Source organism: Aotus nancymaae, unplaced genomic scaffold (genome assembly GCF_030222135.1).
Source record: "Aotus nancymaae isolate 86718 unplaced genomic scaffold, 86718_ANA_hifiasm-v0.15.2.pri h1tg000030l, whole genome shotgun sequence".
Taxonomy (NCBI): domain Eukaryota; kingdom Metazoa; phylum Chordata; class Mammalia; order Primates; family Aotidae; genus Aotus; species Aotus nancymaae.
The window spans coordinates 29,148,606-29,164,140 of NW_026988443.1; the positions used below are offsets into that span (position 1 = coordinate 29,148,606).

Below are 15,535 nucleotides of genomic sequence, written 5' to 3' on the forward strand. Positions count from 1 at the left end.
TTACCCACTCCATGCAGATGATTTCACTAGCAGTGCCCTAGGGAGGTGGGTTTCTTCCTGGTTCTCTCTTCCCTTGATGATATAACCCTCTGGGGTCCGTAGAGAACATGTCTGTTTCTCCTCATCATGTCCCGTCTGTCTACCTCTGGTCTTAACCTCAACTGTGGCGGAAGGTTCTATGTGAACTCTGTCTCAGCTTTGATTTCAGCTGATTTCCTGCCTAGCAAGCTCATACTCAACTTGTACTGATAGAATCCCACTGCAAACGCATACCTCTGTCTTCCTGCTTTTGTCCAGGGACTTTTGCCAAAGCCAGCATCTGCTTGCCTTACATGCCAGGGAAGTCCGTAAGTGAGGGGGAATCCATGTCCCTGAAGACAGTCCTCACCAATAGGAGTGGAAGCTGGTGGATAAATACTCCAGCCTCCTGTCCTATTGGACAATTCTGAGGTTTCCTCTGTGCTTCTCAAGATGCCCTTGCAGAATCTGTGGGAGAACCTCACATACTCAACCTTACACTGCTCTGACTTCTCCCTTTCTAGATATCCCCAGTTCTTGCTCTTTATTTCTGCAGTCACCTCCCAAGTAGACTGCCTGACCCATGTGCTTGTTTTAGGTTTTGATTTTTAGGGAACCTAAATGAAGAAACAACCCCACTGATTTTGCCAGAACAATTCCTTCTGTTTAATTTCTTCTTTGCCATAGGTGATGAGACAGACACTTATGAGATGAGAGTCCTGCAATTTTCCAAATTTTACATTCACCTTGTAGCATTCTTTATAGATAAGATTTACTCATTGGAGCCTGATGTGGTCTTTGGGGAAAACATCTAACTGTAAAGAAAACTCCAGTTGAAATTTGGCAACCATTATGGCTTTTTAGAAAGTTAGAACTATTCACATACATCGTTCCAGCTTCCTCTCAAAAATGGCAGATGAGTCAAGAACATAAGTTTAAGAGAGCAGGTAAAGTGGGAAAGGCCAAAATTTTGAAATCACAGACACCTGCTTCCAAAACAGTCACCCTGAGGGCAGTAATAATGGGGTAGGGCTGCATGCTGCCACCAGAGGGCAGCAGAGGCCAGGAACAGGTGGGAGGCAAGGCCCCGTTAAAGTTCCCCTCCTGAGATCTGATGCACACAAGACAAGCATTTATTGGGCCCTGTTACAAGTTAGTCATTGTGCTGGACACAATAAAAAATCATACAAAGTTCAAGGGCAGAGATCAGAGGTCAGAACCAACGCGGGAGTGGAACAGAGCAGAATTGAGGGCAGTTCTTCAGGTCAGCTAAGGAACTCTCACAATACAAGAAATAAATATGATGGCTATGGGTCTGTTCTTGGCCATGGTAGTGGGTCATCCCTGGAGAATCAGGTGAGGCAAATTTGTAGGACCACTGAGTGTCAGTCAATCTGCAGATTTACTTTATGCTGATCAGAATTTAAATGGCCCTGTTGGCTGAGCTTTATAGTTCATGCCTGTAATCCCAGCACACTGGGAGGCTGAGGTGGGAGGACTGCTTGAGCCCAGGAATTTGCCATCAGCCTGAGTAACACAGACCCTGTCTCTACTGAAAATAATTTAAAAATTAGCTGGGCACGATGGCACTTGTCTGCGGTCTCAGCTACTTGGGAGGCTGAGGCGGGAGGATTGCTTGAGTCTGGGAGGTCAAGACTGCAGTAAGCTATGATTGTTGCCACTGGACTCTAGCCTGGGCAACATAGTGAGACCCTGTCTCTATAAATAAATAGCCCCCGAGCAAACATCAGGCTTTTTTGGTTTTCTGTTTCTCCCACTACAGGAATAATAAACACAATCCCACATCACAGGTCCAGGCGTTTCCCATCAGGCCAGATATGCTGGCAGTTGGATAATATCCCGTGCTTGCTCTAACATCTAATCTTTGACTTTTACACTTGATGGCAAAATCCTCCAGCTCTCCCAGATGCTCACTGAGGCGGGGGCTGCTCCATGAGCACTAACTGCCGGGGGGTTGTGGACCTTGGGGCCTTCCTGTATTTTGGCCTTCTGTGAAAACTTAGGCAATATGACTCAACATGGTGGCTCATGCCTGTAATCCCAGCACTTTGGGAGGCTGAGGCGGGTGGATCACAAGGTCAGGAGTTCAAGACCAGCATGGCCAACAGGGTGAAACCCTGCCTCTATGAAAAATACAAAAATTATCCAGGTGTGGTGGCGTGGGCCTGTAGTCCCAGCTACTTGGGAGGTGGAGGCAAAAGAATCCGGGAGACGGAGGTTGCAGTGAGCCGAGATTGCTCTAAAGCGCTCTGCCCGCCTCAGCTTCCTAAAGTACTGGGATTACAGGTGTGAGCCTCTATGCCGGTCTGTTTCATTTTATTTTATTTTTTTGAGACAGAGTCTTACTCTGTTGCCCAGGCTGGAGTGCAGTGGTGCAATCTCAGCTCACTGCAACCTCCACCTCCCAGGTTCAAGCAATTCTGCCTCAGCCTCTTGAGTAGCTGGGATTACAGGCACACACCACCACGCCCTGCTAATTTTTGTATTTTTACTAGAAACGAGGTTTCACCATGTGGGTCAGGCTGGTCTTGAGCTCCTGACCTCAAGTGATCCACCCGCGTTGGCCTTCCCAAATGCTGGGATTGCAGGTATGAGCCACCACGCCTGGCCTGTTTCACTCTTCTTAAAGAAGGTTTCCATATATGTATATATATATATTTTGTTGTTAAATCTTGCTCACCTTAGGCTTTTTCTCCTCTGTGGCCGTGTGTGTTTACTCTCCTGGAGCTCCTCCTGCGTTCCTCTTCTGCTTCCGTCCCCCAGGGTGTGATGGTCTAGGGTGAACTGCTCAGCTCCATGAGTAGATAAAGGTTATGAGATCTGCTGCTTGGACAGGTTGGGTTCCAGTGACAGGCTTCAGGGACTTGAGTGATGGGTGGCTCCAATAGGTCCCACTTACCTGCCGGCTGGGAGCTGCAGGCATAAAGCTGCCCCTACAAGTGACAGGGCAGGGAGACACAGCAGGGTTCGGGGCTCCCTCCCCCAGTCTCCCCAACATCAGCTTGCTTCCGCTTCCGTGTCCTCAGGCGAATGCCCCTTGGACCTACTGAACTACACCCTGAGTGCGAGGCCTTGGAGCCCAGTTTGACAGCTTCCCAGCTGGTTCTGATTGGGCCACAGAGAAAGACATTCGGGGCAGCATCTTCACCAAGACCGAGTCCCCTGAGCTTCCAGTTCCCACGGTGGAGGTTTGCTGCTGGGGCTTTACCCCCTCTGTTTTAGGAAAGTCCGCTGGAAGCTCAGTTGGGGTTGGATAAATTCCAGAAGAGATCCCTCCCCAGTGGCCAATCAAAGCGGTTTGTGGGCCTAACACTCCCAGGTGCTGGCAATAAGAGGCGCTGCTGTCTGCAGAGAATTTAGAAACAGAATGAAGCCGAGTGAGAGAATAAGACTCAGTCAGCTCCTTCCTTTCCTTTCTTTTCTCTTCCCCTTCCCCTCTCTTTCCCCTTCCCTTTTCTTTTCCTTTTCTCCTTTCCTTTCTTCCCTTCCCTTTCTCTTTCCTTCCTTCCTTTCTCTTTCTTTCTTTCTTTTTTAGAGATGGGGTTTTACTCTGTTGGCCAGGTTTGTCTTGTACACCTGGTCTCAAGTGATCCTCCCACCTCAGCCTCCCAAAGTGTTGGGATTACAGGCATGAGCCATCGCGCCCAGCTGAGAGTCAGTCAGCTTTTAATCATCACCAGGCCCCAGCAATTCTACCCATCCCGCTCAGGGCTAAAATCCCCCTCCCTGGGGACTGACCCCCATCTCCACCCTTCCCCACACCACTGCCCCTTCCCAACCACGAGGGAGTCTGATGTGCAATTCATTTTCTTGGTTTCTTTTCGATGTTTTATTTTTCAAAATATACAATTTAAGTTTTTATTTCACAACCGTAGTTGTGTGTATTTTTTCTGAAATCTTTAAATAGCTCCACAGTGAACAGTACGAATCCCGAGGTCTGTCAAACTGTTTCTCTTCAGCCTTTACACTTGGCGGGCTTTTTTTTTTTTTTTTCATTTCAAGTAGTAATGGTTTGTGGGTAAGAAAGGAACCAAAAACAGGAGGAAACAATGTGTTTTACCTAAGCTCAACACGTAGGATTAGAAAGGGCTGCCTGACCAGCTCCTTGGTCTGGAACCAGACTAAGAACATGTATCTGGTTCATAAATAAGACCGTTCTGGGAGCAGTGCGGGTTTTGGTTATGAAAAAGAAGGGGCAGGAGCCTCATATGCAGAGGGTGGGGGCAGGGAGAGGTGAGAGGAGGCTCCTTCTGTGGGGGGCTGACACCCGTGCCAGGTGGAGGCGAAGAATGGCGGGGACGGGGTGGGGCGGCCAGCGGTGGAACAGCCTCCTCAGCCTCTCTTGGCGAGAAGGGCTGTGATTCCGGAGGCAGGGAAGGGATGGCTAGAGAAGCTGCCAGGTCCTAAAGAAAGGTGCTGGGACTCCTTCAGCCACCCTGGGCCCAATGGCACAGGCAGCTGGCAGGGCCAGAGGGGCTGCCCAGGATCTGGGGTGGACTGTGGGAGGCATCATGCTGTCTCTTCTTTCGAGAACTCTTCGTCCACCTCAGAGCCACCAAGGCCACCCCCAGAAAAGACAGCAGGGAGGACAGGGAGCACAGGTATCACAGACCCACCCCTGACTGTGAACACAGAGCTGCACCATGCAGGCCACTCCCAGGCAGCCCACGATGCTAAGGCACACGGGTGACACAGGTGGCTGCGGGGGTCAGTGTTCTTCATTTCCCCTTTCAGCTACCTGTGGCCAGGTCCTGAAGTGGTCCTGTGGGGTGAGCTCCAGGCAGGGACACTCCAGGAAGAAGCGGGTCACCAAGGGCCACCTGGCCACCAAGTGGATGTGACCCTCCTATGAGGGGTCAGGAGGGCGGTCCTGCCTCAGGGTGCCCTCAGCACCTTCCGCCCTGGACAGAGCCTATCCTGCCTGGCCAAGCCAACTGTCTTGGTGGGGTCTGGATGGCGGGTGGGGGTTGGGAAGGGGCCCGGGTCGGGCTGAGGGCAGGACGGAGCAGGTGGGAGTTGTCACTGCGTCTTCAGGTGGGGTTTCTCTGGAGTGAGGGTGTGGAAACAGTAATCCCACAATTTAGTGCTGATGCCGAATCCTAGAGAGGGCGACAAACGGTGAGAAGATGAGGCATTGAAGGAGCAGGTGTATACTGGCTTGGGCAGGGTGCCAGGGCAGGGGTGCCAGGGCAGGGTTACCAGGTGAAGACAATGTCAGTATCTGTCCCCTTGGCCTTCCCAACTCCCAGGGCCATCCTAGCACAAGTCAAGGGTGGGGAACTTGTGTTTTTTATTGTCCCCAGCATGAAGCGGGAATAAACCCCAATTCCTTATCTGGCCTGTGTTTCTAGAATACCCGGCCCCCTCCCACCCCCGACTCCATCTTCTTCCTCTTCCTTGGGGGCCAAGTTCATTCCTGTCTCAGGGCTTTGCACCAATCGCTCCTGGGACGCCAGATGCTGGCTTCTCTTCATTAGGGTCTCAGCTCTAATGGTACCTCTGCAGTGACACTTTCCTGGACCATTTAAGCTCTTTGCTGTCCAACTAGCCCCTAGCCACATGTGGCTACTGAGCACTGGAAATGTGGCTAGAGCTCCAGAGAAACTGAATTTCTGACTTCATTTAATTCTGATGAATTAACATGTCAATGTAAAAACTGATGCTCGATTCAGTTGCTGGAAACTTTTTTTTTAAGACAGAGTTTCACTCTTGTTGCCCAGGCTGGAGTGCAGTGGCACGATCTCGGCTCACTGCAACCTCTGCTTCCTGGGTTCAAGTGATTCTCTTGCCTCAGCCTCCCGAGTAGCTGGGATTACAGGTACGCATCACCACACCTGGCTAATTTTTGTATTTTTAGTAGAGATGGGGTTTCACCACGGTGGTCAGGCTGGTCTTGAACTCCTGACCTCAGGTGATCTGCCCACCTTGGCCTCCCAAAGTGCATTACTGGAAAATTTTTAAGCATGTTTGGAGCAACTTACCTATGTGAACTATTATTTGCAAATTTTATAAAATCTAGATAGAGGCCAGGCGCGGTGGCTCATAACCGTAATCCCAGCAGTTTGGGAGGGAAGGAGGGCGGATCATGAGGTCAAGAGATCCAGACTATCCTGGTCAACATAGTGAAACACCGTCTCTACTAAAAATACAAAAATTAGCAGGGCATGGTGGCGTGCGCGTGTAGTCTCAGCTACTTGAGAGGCTGAGGTAGGAGAATCATTTGAACTCAGGAGGCAGAGGTTGCAGTGAGCTGAGATTGTGCCACTGCACTCCAGTCTGGCGACAGAGCGAGACTCCATCTCAAAAAAAAAAAAAAAAAAATCTAGATATGGATCTAGTATTTCCAATGAAACCTTAGTATCTGAATCGAGATGTGCTGTAAGCACAAAATACACCTTAGATTTCAAAGACTTAGTATAAAAGTTGCTAATGATTTTTTTTTTCTTAAGAGACTTTACAAAAAGGGTCTCACTCTCACCCAGGCTGGGGTGCAATGGCATGATCATAGCTCACTGCTGCTTCAAACTCCTGGGCTCAAACGATCCTCTTGCCTCAGCCTTTCAGGTCACTGAGATTACAGGTGCACATCACCACGGCCAGATAATTAAAACTTGTTTTCGTAGAGACAAGGTCTTGCTATGTTTCTCAGACTGGTCTGGAACTCCTGGCTTCAAGCGGTCCCCGGCCTCAGCCTCCTATAGTGCTGGGATTATAGGCCTAGACCTGAGCCACTGCGCCAGTCAGTAATGATTGTTTAATGTTGATTACATGTTGAAATAATAATTTGCTTATACTGGGTTAAGTAAATACGTTATTAAAATTCTTTTCATCTGTTTGTTTTCATGTCTTAGTGTGGCCACTAGAAAATTTAAAATCACTTATGCTGCCCACATAACATTTCTTTCTTTTTTGTTTTGAGATGGAGTTTCGCTCTGGTTGCCCAGGCTAGAGTGCAATGGCGCGATCTTGGCTCACTGCAACCTCTGCCTCCTGGTTCAAGTGATTCTCCTGTCTCAGCCTCCCAAGTAGCTGGGATTACAGGTGTGTGCCACCATGCCTGGCTAATTTGTTTTTTTGTTTGTTTGTTTGTTTTTTAGCAGAGATGGGGTTTCTCCATGTTGGTCAGGCTGGTCTCGAACTCCTGACCTCAGGTGATCCACCCAACTTGGCCTCCCAAAGTGCTGGGATTATAGGCATGAGCCACCGTGCCTGGCTGCTTTATTTTCTTCATGGCATTTATCACAGTTTGAAATCTTTGCCATTTATGGATTTCTGCCCGGGGGGGAGGGTAGAAGGAGTCCTCTGTATATGCCCAGGACACGTGACAGTGCCTGGCTGTTCACAGGAGCTCGACAGTAGTTGGCAAATAAATCAATGAACACACAAAGGGGGCTGGGAGGCCCAGGCCCGTCCTCACCTGACATCTGATGTGCAAAGTGGTGCTTGACGTGGTGGGCCTTCAGGTTGTACAGGTAGGAGCCCTTGGGCGGCGAGCCGAAGTGCAGGTAGTAATGGGTCATGTCGTAGAGGACGTAGCCCAGGAGGCCCCCTGCAAACACAGTGCCCCCCACCGCCTCAGGCAGGATGAGCTGCAGGCACACGTAGAAGACACCGATCGCCAGGGAGGCTGGCACAGGAGGGAAGACCAGGCGGGAGCCATCAAAGGGTGCCTGCAGATGGAGAGGCTCGGGCATCAGGAGGCAGCCGGGGACCCCAGGACCTGTATGTAGCCACAGCTGGCCAAGCCTGGGCTGCTCCCTGCAGAGGACAGGGGCGGGGTGGCCCAGACATTCCACTGGGTAGGCTTGGCACCTTTGGTGGCTTCGGAGAGGGCAGGCCAGCATGTCTGGAAGCTCTGGAAAGACTGTCTTACTCCCCATTTGCGAGCCAGGAACGGACCTGGCAGATTGCAGAGGAACATGGGAGGGGGATGGTGTGACGCAGACAGGCAGGGTGTGCTGGTGGCTCAGAGCCCATCTCATGCTCTAGAGGCCACTGTGACTTTGGAATTCATCAGGTGTTGGACAGGTGTCCCATCCCTAAATACCATGCCTCTGGCTAGACGGGCATTCTAGAGACAGGGCACCTAGACTGTGGCCTGATGTCTGGGAGAACAAGGCACTGGGTGGCTGAGGCTAATGCAGCCTCTGCGGTGGGATGACCCTGAAGTGTCACTAGAGGGGTCCTCCCCGCCCCCATGTCCAAACAGGAGGCCTTCTTTGGTCCAAGGGGGTGTCGTCACAGTGAACCAGAGAACACTGCTTCACCGAGACCCTTGAGCTTCAGAAGCCGAGGGCCTGGAATGGAGGTGAGATCTTAGCTACGGCTTGGTGAGGATTCTGAAAACAGAATCCTGCAGCCTCTCTGGGCTGGAGAAGGAGAGATCGAGAAAGCAGGTGACAGTGACACAGTGAGATGCTGCTGTGGCCTCCCTCCCTTCAGACCAGGATCAACAGGACAGTGGCGTGCTGGAAAACCAGCTCTCGGAAAAAGGAGGAAGGGAGGGAGCCAGGGAAGGAGGGAGGGAAGGACGGAGGGAGAAATAAAGGAAGGGAGGGAGAGCCCTGGTTGGTAGGTTTGCTAATTCCTTCGGTGTAAAAACTCCTGCCCTGGCGCTTTCAAGGGCTGAGGTGGTGTCACTGGGGCAGAAACAGGAAAGGATGGGCCAGGTGCTCTTGTGAGCTGGTGTGGGCCAGCTCCAGGTCACAGCTGGATCAGGATCCTGGGATGGATAGGTTTGGAGATCTGAGAACATGTTCCTGATTGGAGCCCACGTGGCTACAGGCCACACAAGCTCCTCGGGTCCTCGTGGTGTGGCAGCAGGGGACTGAACAGACTGGGGTGGAAATGTCCCAGAAGAGGGAGCCTGGGATAGCCCCTGGGGCCCCAGAACGGCCTGATCAGGTCCCCAGAAGGTTCTTGTGTCCCCTGCGGATAGGAAAGATAGCTGACGGGGCAGAGGACCTGAAAAGGCTTCACAAATGGGGAAGGAATGCAGCAGCAGCAGCACATGCAGCGAGCTCTGGAGAGCAGAGGCCAGGTGAAGCTGGAGGACACAGACCAGGCCTGGGTTGCGCTGCCTCTGAGAGCATACCTGAGGGACGGGTTGGCCCAGGACTGGGCACCCACCCTGATACTGGCCCCTAGGAAAGCCCCCAAGGATGCAGATCAACTCTGGGGAGAGCTGGGAGGGCGATGCCCAACCAACCTGAGAACTCTCCTAGGTGGTCGATTAAACCCTGAATCGGCTCATTGAGATGAACTAGATTAAGTTGCTGCTGGGAAACTGACGTGAAACCCACGTTCAGCATGAGCAGCATGAGGGTCTAAACTGGTGTCCTGAAAGCATCATATCTGCCACATTTTTTCTGACTTACAGCCAGCAGAGAACAGAGTGTAGAGACCAGCTGGGCAACAGCACAGTGCAGGGTCAGAGAGGTCGTGGGGGGCATAGGGGAGGCAGCTTCCCTTGGGCAGACCTATCTTCTAGGGCCAGCTTCTGGGACTGTTGTGGAGTCCTTGAAGGGCCTCAGGGGAAAGGGTGACTGAGAGCGCAGACTCTGGAATCCCTAGAATGGGGCAGGACATCCTGGCTGCACCAAGTATGACGTGGGGCAAGCTCCTTAGCTCCCCAAGGCCTCAGTCTCCTGCTCTGTGGAACAGGGAGAATCCTGGCACCGTTTTCAGGAGAAGCTCCAGGAGGGCAAGGATTTTTGTTGTTTTGTTCAATGATGTCTAGATCAGTGTTTCACACACGGAAGGAACTCAATGGGCATTTGCTGAATGAATGAATGAATGAATGAGTTGTTTTAAGGATTAAAGGTGATGGATAAACAGGGGTGTAGAGGGCTGGGTGTCAGCATCACGCTGCACATCCACTCTGTGCCTGCCTGGCTCAGGTTCGGATGCCTGACCCAGTTGCCCCTGTGATTCACGTCAAACGTTTTGTCACTCCCAACCCACAGCCAGACTCCCAGGAGGCTCCGCAGCGCCTGAAGCTCGTTCCGGCTGCCGGACAAGCTGGTTTGGGCTGCACTTGCTGGGTCCAGGCTGGGACCCCGCCCTGCTCACCTTGTGGTGCTGGCCGTGCATGACGAAGTGCAGCATGATGAGGTAATAGCTGTCGCTGGGGGGCTTCATGTGGAACAGGAAGCGGTGGATGAAGTACTCCATGAGGCTCCAGAGGAAGATCCCCAGCATGAAGATCCCAGGGAACATGGACTTGGGCACCGCCACCGCATGCTCTGCAGGGTGGCAGGGAGAGCGAGGTGAGGACTGGTGTACAGCAGCCGGGTAGCTCCAGGCGTCCACGCCTTGCCGCTCTGATCAGCTTGGGAGCTGCTGCCCTCTGTCCCACAGCTACAGGGCCAGGCCACACTGCTGGGGCCCTTGGATCAAAATGGGAAGGAGGCTGCGGGGCTCTGGACTAGGTCTTGGGGCTCATTTACGGGAGTGATGGGCCACTGGCTGGAGGCCTCCTTACAGAGGCTGTGGGAGGAGTGGCTATGGTCGGCGCTGGACCTTTACCTGCAAGGGTGACCTTGCCCCAAGGACATTGGAGAAGAGAAGGTGACACTCCTGAGCCAGGACATTGTTATTATTTTGAGACAAGGTATCTCTCTGTCGCCCAGGTTGGAAGACTGGAGTGATGGAGTGCAGAGGTGTGATTACAGCTCACTGCAGCCTCCCCATCCTGGGCTCAAGTGATCCTTTCACCTCAGCCTCTCAAGTAGCTGGGACCACGGGCACACGCCACCACACCCAGCTAATTTTTAATTTTTTTTTTTGTAGAGATGAGATCTTGCTGTGTTGCCCAGGCTGGTCTCAAACTCCTGGACTCGAGCAATTCTCTCGCCTTGGCCTCCCAAAGTGCTGCGATTACAGATGTGAGCCACTGCGCCCGGCCTCCAGGGTGTTAATGATGGAAAGTGTGAACCACCAGGGACTGTGGGGCAGGAAGGACAGGAGAAAACAAGCACTGAGATCTCAGCAGATGAGACCTGAAGTCATAGCTCAGGAGGAATATGTGAAAACGCTGAAGACGATCGGCCTGGGTGGGGAGGGAAGACTGGAGAGGGCGCCATCTGCAAGCGCAAGCTTCCCACTGCCCACCCCTCCGGAGACAGCCTGCAGTCCTTGTGGCTTTCAGTTCTTCCCTCCACTTCATTCATTCTTTGACCTCGTGGAGATTTCAGCTCTCGCTCCTGTTTTCTCCATATTCATCCTCATCCATTTTTTTTTTTTTTTTGAGACAATCTCGCTTTGTTGCCTAGACTGGAGTGCATGACACGTGATCTCGGCTCACTGCAACCTCCACCTCCTGGGTTCAAATGATTCTCCTGCCTCAGCCTCCTGAGTAGCTGGGACTACAGGTGCCCACCACCATGCCTGGCTAATTTTTATATTTTTAGTAGAGATGGGGTTTCACCATGATGCCCAGGCTGGTCTTGAACTCCTGACCTCAAGTGAGGCTGGCCTTCCAAAGTGCTGGGATTGCAGGCATGAGCCACTGTGCCCGGCCTAGCCATTCTCTTTTAACCCGTACTCCATCTCCCTCACCTGCACCCATGAACCCTCCCCCTGGGTCATCGTGGGGATCTGCCTCTACACCCAATCCCCAAGCTGCTGAGCATGGAGAGTCACACAGTGGGTCTAGCACCTTTGACCTTTACAAGACCCTAGACACAGCCCGATGGGTGATCCCTGAGCATCTTCAGGCTCAGCTCCCTCCTCCCTGCCCTTAGACCTTCCCTGCTCCCCTTCACCTCCTCTCCTTCCACCCAGCCTCCTCCTTCACAGAGAAGAGAGGCCCTGGGGTTGCGGGGAAGCTATCCCCTCCACATACTCCCCCCAACTTCCAAGGACAACAGATCCTGCCGGTACCCTGGGGCATCCTTGCTTCTCAGGGAAGAGGTGTGCACCGGCACGCGGGTGCTGGATGATCAGAGAAACAGTAACAGCACATGTATCCTGACCGATTCCTGTGTGCCAGGTGCCGCCCAAGGGCTTTCCAAGGATGACTTCCTATTTCATCTCACCACAGCCTTACAAGGGAAGCCCTGGCATTGCCTGCATGTGTGAGGATGTGGACAAAGTCCATGACTTGCCAGGCTCCCCCTGCTTGGCAGTGCAAACCCTCAGCTGCCTCCTCCCACCCTCCCTCCCAAGGGATTCCTCTGGCCTCCTTCAGTCTCTCCTTCTCTCCTGGCTCTTCTGCTCATCTTTCTGAGGTAGGCAAGCAAGACTTTCCCATCATGGACTCAGCTTCTTCATCATCAAGATTCCTAAAAAGCTAGGCTAGGCTGAATGTGGTGGCTTACACCTGTAATCCCAGCACTTTGGGAGGCTGAAGTGGGAGGATCGCTTGAGCCCAGGAGTTGGAGGCCAGCCTGGGCAACACAGTGAGTTCCCACCTCATCAAAAAGTAAAAAAGTTAGCAGGGAGTGGTGGCCCTTGCCTGTAGTCCCAGCTACTCAGGAGGCTGAGGCAGGGGGATCACTTGAGCCCAGTAGTTGAAGCCTGCAGTGATCTGTGATTGCACCACTGCACTCCAGCCTGGATGACAGAGCAAGACCCTCCTGTCTCAAAAAGCTAAAAAGAAAACAAGAAAAAAAGTGAGGTTGGACTCATGGCTCCACTTTGTCACTTTCCATTGGCTTGTCAAGTTCTTAAAATCTGTCTCCTGGCCGGGTGTGGTGGCTCACGCCTGTAATCCCAGCACTTTGGGGGGCCAAGGTGGGCAGATCACGAGGTCAGGAGTTCAAGACTAGCCTGACTAACATGGTGAAACTCCATCTCTGCTAAAAATACAAAAACTAGCCGGGCGGTGGTGTGCACCTGTAATCCCAGCTACTCAGGAGGCTGAGGCAGGAGAGTCACTTGAACCCAGAAGGTAGAGATTGCAGTGAGCCGAGATAGTGCCATTGCACTCCAGCCTGGGCGACAGAGTGAGACTCTGTCTCAAAAAAAAAAAAAAAAGTCTGTCTTCTTCCTTAAACCATCAGAACTTCAAAGGCTATTCATGATGTCTTTCTTGCCAAATCTAGGCAATTTTTTAGTCTACCTCCGACCTGGCTGTGGCATATGCCATCAGCGCCACCCTCTTCCTTAATCTGCAGCCGTCTAGGCTCTTATCCCGAGGCTTATGAATATTTGAGGGTCCTAAGTAGGACTGCAGAGTGTCTGTGAACTTGCTGATATATGGAATTGCACATCTATGGGCCTTTTTTCTCCGTAGCATGTCCCTGGTTTCTCGAATTCTCAAAATATCTGAGAGCAATAAGATTGGAATCCACAGCTCCACCTTCTGCTGCCGCCATACTTGGATTTTCTCCTCTCCCTGGATCTCCCTGCTCAGGCTCCATCTTGGAAACTCTGCCTCTGTCCCCAGGGTCCAAGCCTGGACCCTTTGCCTCTCAGCTCAATCTCTTCCTCTCCCACGTGCTGATGACCAATGCTCCACACCAGCTCCACCTGGGGTGGCCGCTTCCTACTGGACAGTGGTTGTCCACAGCCCCTGCCTTGAACACCTCTCAAATGAGGCCAACCGTCTTCCTCCTTCTTCCTGCCCGCCTCCTCTTGGGTTTCCTTCTTTGGGGGCTGGGGTTACCGACATCCACTCATTACCAAAGGAGTTAGGTTCAAGTGACCTCTCTCCCCCACATCCAACCGGTCCCCAAGCCCCATCAGCGCCACCTCCTTAAGATCTCCCGGCAAAGTCAAAGAAGGCAGACACCAAAGGCCATGAAGCATATGATTTCATTTCTATGAAATGTCCAGAATAGGTGAATTTATGGACACAGAGGGCGGATCAGTGGTTGCCAGGGGCTGGAAGGAGGGGAAGTGGGTAGCGATTGTCCAGGATTTTCTTTGGGATGATGAAAATGTTTTAGAGCCAGACAGAGTGGTGGCTGAACCACCCTGTGAACATGCTAAAGATCATATTTAATTTTAGAGACTCTCATTGCAATAAGAAAGATTTACATAGGGCCAGGTGTGGTGGCTCATGCCTGTAATCTCAGCACTTTGGGAAGCTGAGGTGGGTGGATCACAAGGTCAGGAGTTTGAGACCAGCCTGGTCAACACGGTGAAACCCGGTCTCTACAAAAAATACAAAAATTAGCTGGGTGTGGTGGTGGGTGCCTGTAGTTCCAGCTACTCGGGAGGCTGAGGTAGAAGAATAGCTTGAACCGGGAAGGCAAAGGTTGCAGTGAGCTGAGATTGCGCCACTGCACTCCAGCCTAGGTGACAGAGCAAGACTCTGTCTCAAAAAAAAAAGAAAAAAGATTTCCATAGATCTTGGGTGGGTCACTGCTCTTGATCCTGTCGCATTATCACCTCGTGCCCCAACGACACCTGTCAGTCTCCCCTTAACTCACGACCTCCACAGGCCTTCAGACCCCTCCACGGTGCCCCACAACCTTCAGGCAAAGTCCTAACCCCACTGCACCACACTCAGGGTCCTCTGAGACCTGGCCCTGCAAGCCACATCCCTGCCTGCCCTCTCCGTCACCTGGTCCTGGGGCCGAGTCAAACACATGTGGTCTCCTTGGATGTGCCACCTTCTCTTCCCTCAGCTCCACAATTTAGCTGGTGTGTCCTTCCCCAGAATTCCCTCCCTGCCATCCTTATCCTTGGAGACTCAGCTCCCGGGAAGCCTGTGCAGATGCCCTTCACTGGCACCGGCTCCGTTCGCAGCCCTCCTCTGCCCCCACACATCACCCCATCACACCATGCTGTGCCTGCGGTCTCGCTCATTTGCCCCCTACTCGATTACTAGTTTTTCATGGGCAGTGTTGGGGCCTTTCCTTTTCTATCTCCGATGCTTCACACGGCAGGTTCTCAGGGACTTGCGGTGAGAGTGACAGGTAAAATAAAGCCTCTGTGCAGGGCTGCGCATGGATGAGATTTGATTAGAACCAGGCCTGGCGGAGGCGTCTCCAGTTGCAGTTAAGGAAATATATCCGAGGGGCCCGAGCCCACCATGGGCCCAGGACAGATGGCCCCAGTGACCACTGAGGAAGGGAGATAGTTGAGGAAGGCAGAGGTGACCTCCCAGCTCTTTGGACCAGATTCCAGGTCAAGTCCTATTTGGACACTCAGTTCCAAACAAATCTCCATGCCATGAAAACATGTTTCACAGTTCACCTGGGAACTAAAATCTGATGCAGCCAAGGTTCCACTTTGAAAGGCCCTTTCTCTCAAGCCAGGTTTTAGGCAAGTCTGACATCTCTCATCAGCAGGGCCTGCTGTGTTCACATGTGGTACGCGACACTTGCCTAACAGCTTTGCCGGCTTTGACTGCAAGGGGCCGTTGGGTCTTAGCTGGGCTGGTCTGGTTGGTGAGAGACCCTGGTTGGTGGGAAGCCCTGATACCTCTGGGGTCCTTCAGGTCACTCCGGTGAAGTGCAGCGAGCACAGGCACTGGATTTGCAGACCTAGGTTCAAATCCTGGCTCGGCACCACCTAGGGAGTTTTTTCAGGGAAATACCTTCCC

The 15,535-nt window shown here is 52.3% G+C and overlaps 1 protein-coding gene across 1 annotated transcript in view; it reads right to left on the reverse strand.

Annotated features, from left to right (window-relative positions):
• Positions 1 to 3,840: 3,840 nt before the first annotated feature.
• The window catches only part of FA2H (fatty acid 2-hydroxylase), a 66,169-nt gene continuing 54,474 nt past the window's right edge, over positions 3,841 to 15,535 (reverse strand). Inside the window, exons 5-7 of the mRNA XM_064383310.1 lie at positions 10,111 to 10,283; positions 7,457 to 7,709; positions 3,841 to 5,138 (exon numbers count right to left, since the gene is read on the reverse strand). Coding sequence (XP_064239380.1) covers positions 5,059 to 5,138; positions 7,457 to 7,709; positions 10,111 to 10,283 — 506 coding nt within the window. The 3' untranslated portion in view covers positions 3,841 to 5,058. The remainder of the gene's footprint in view (positions 5,139 to 7,456; positions 7,710 to 10,110; positions 10,284 to 15,535) is intronic.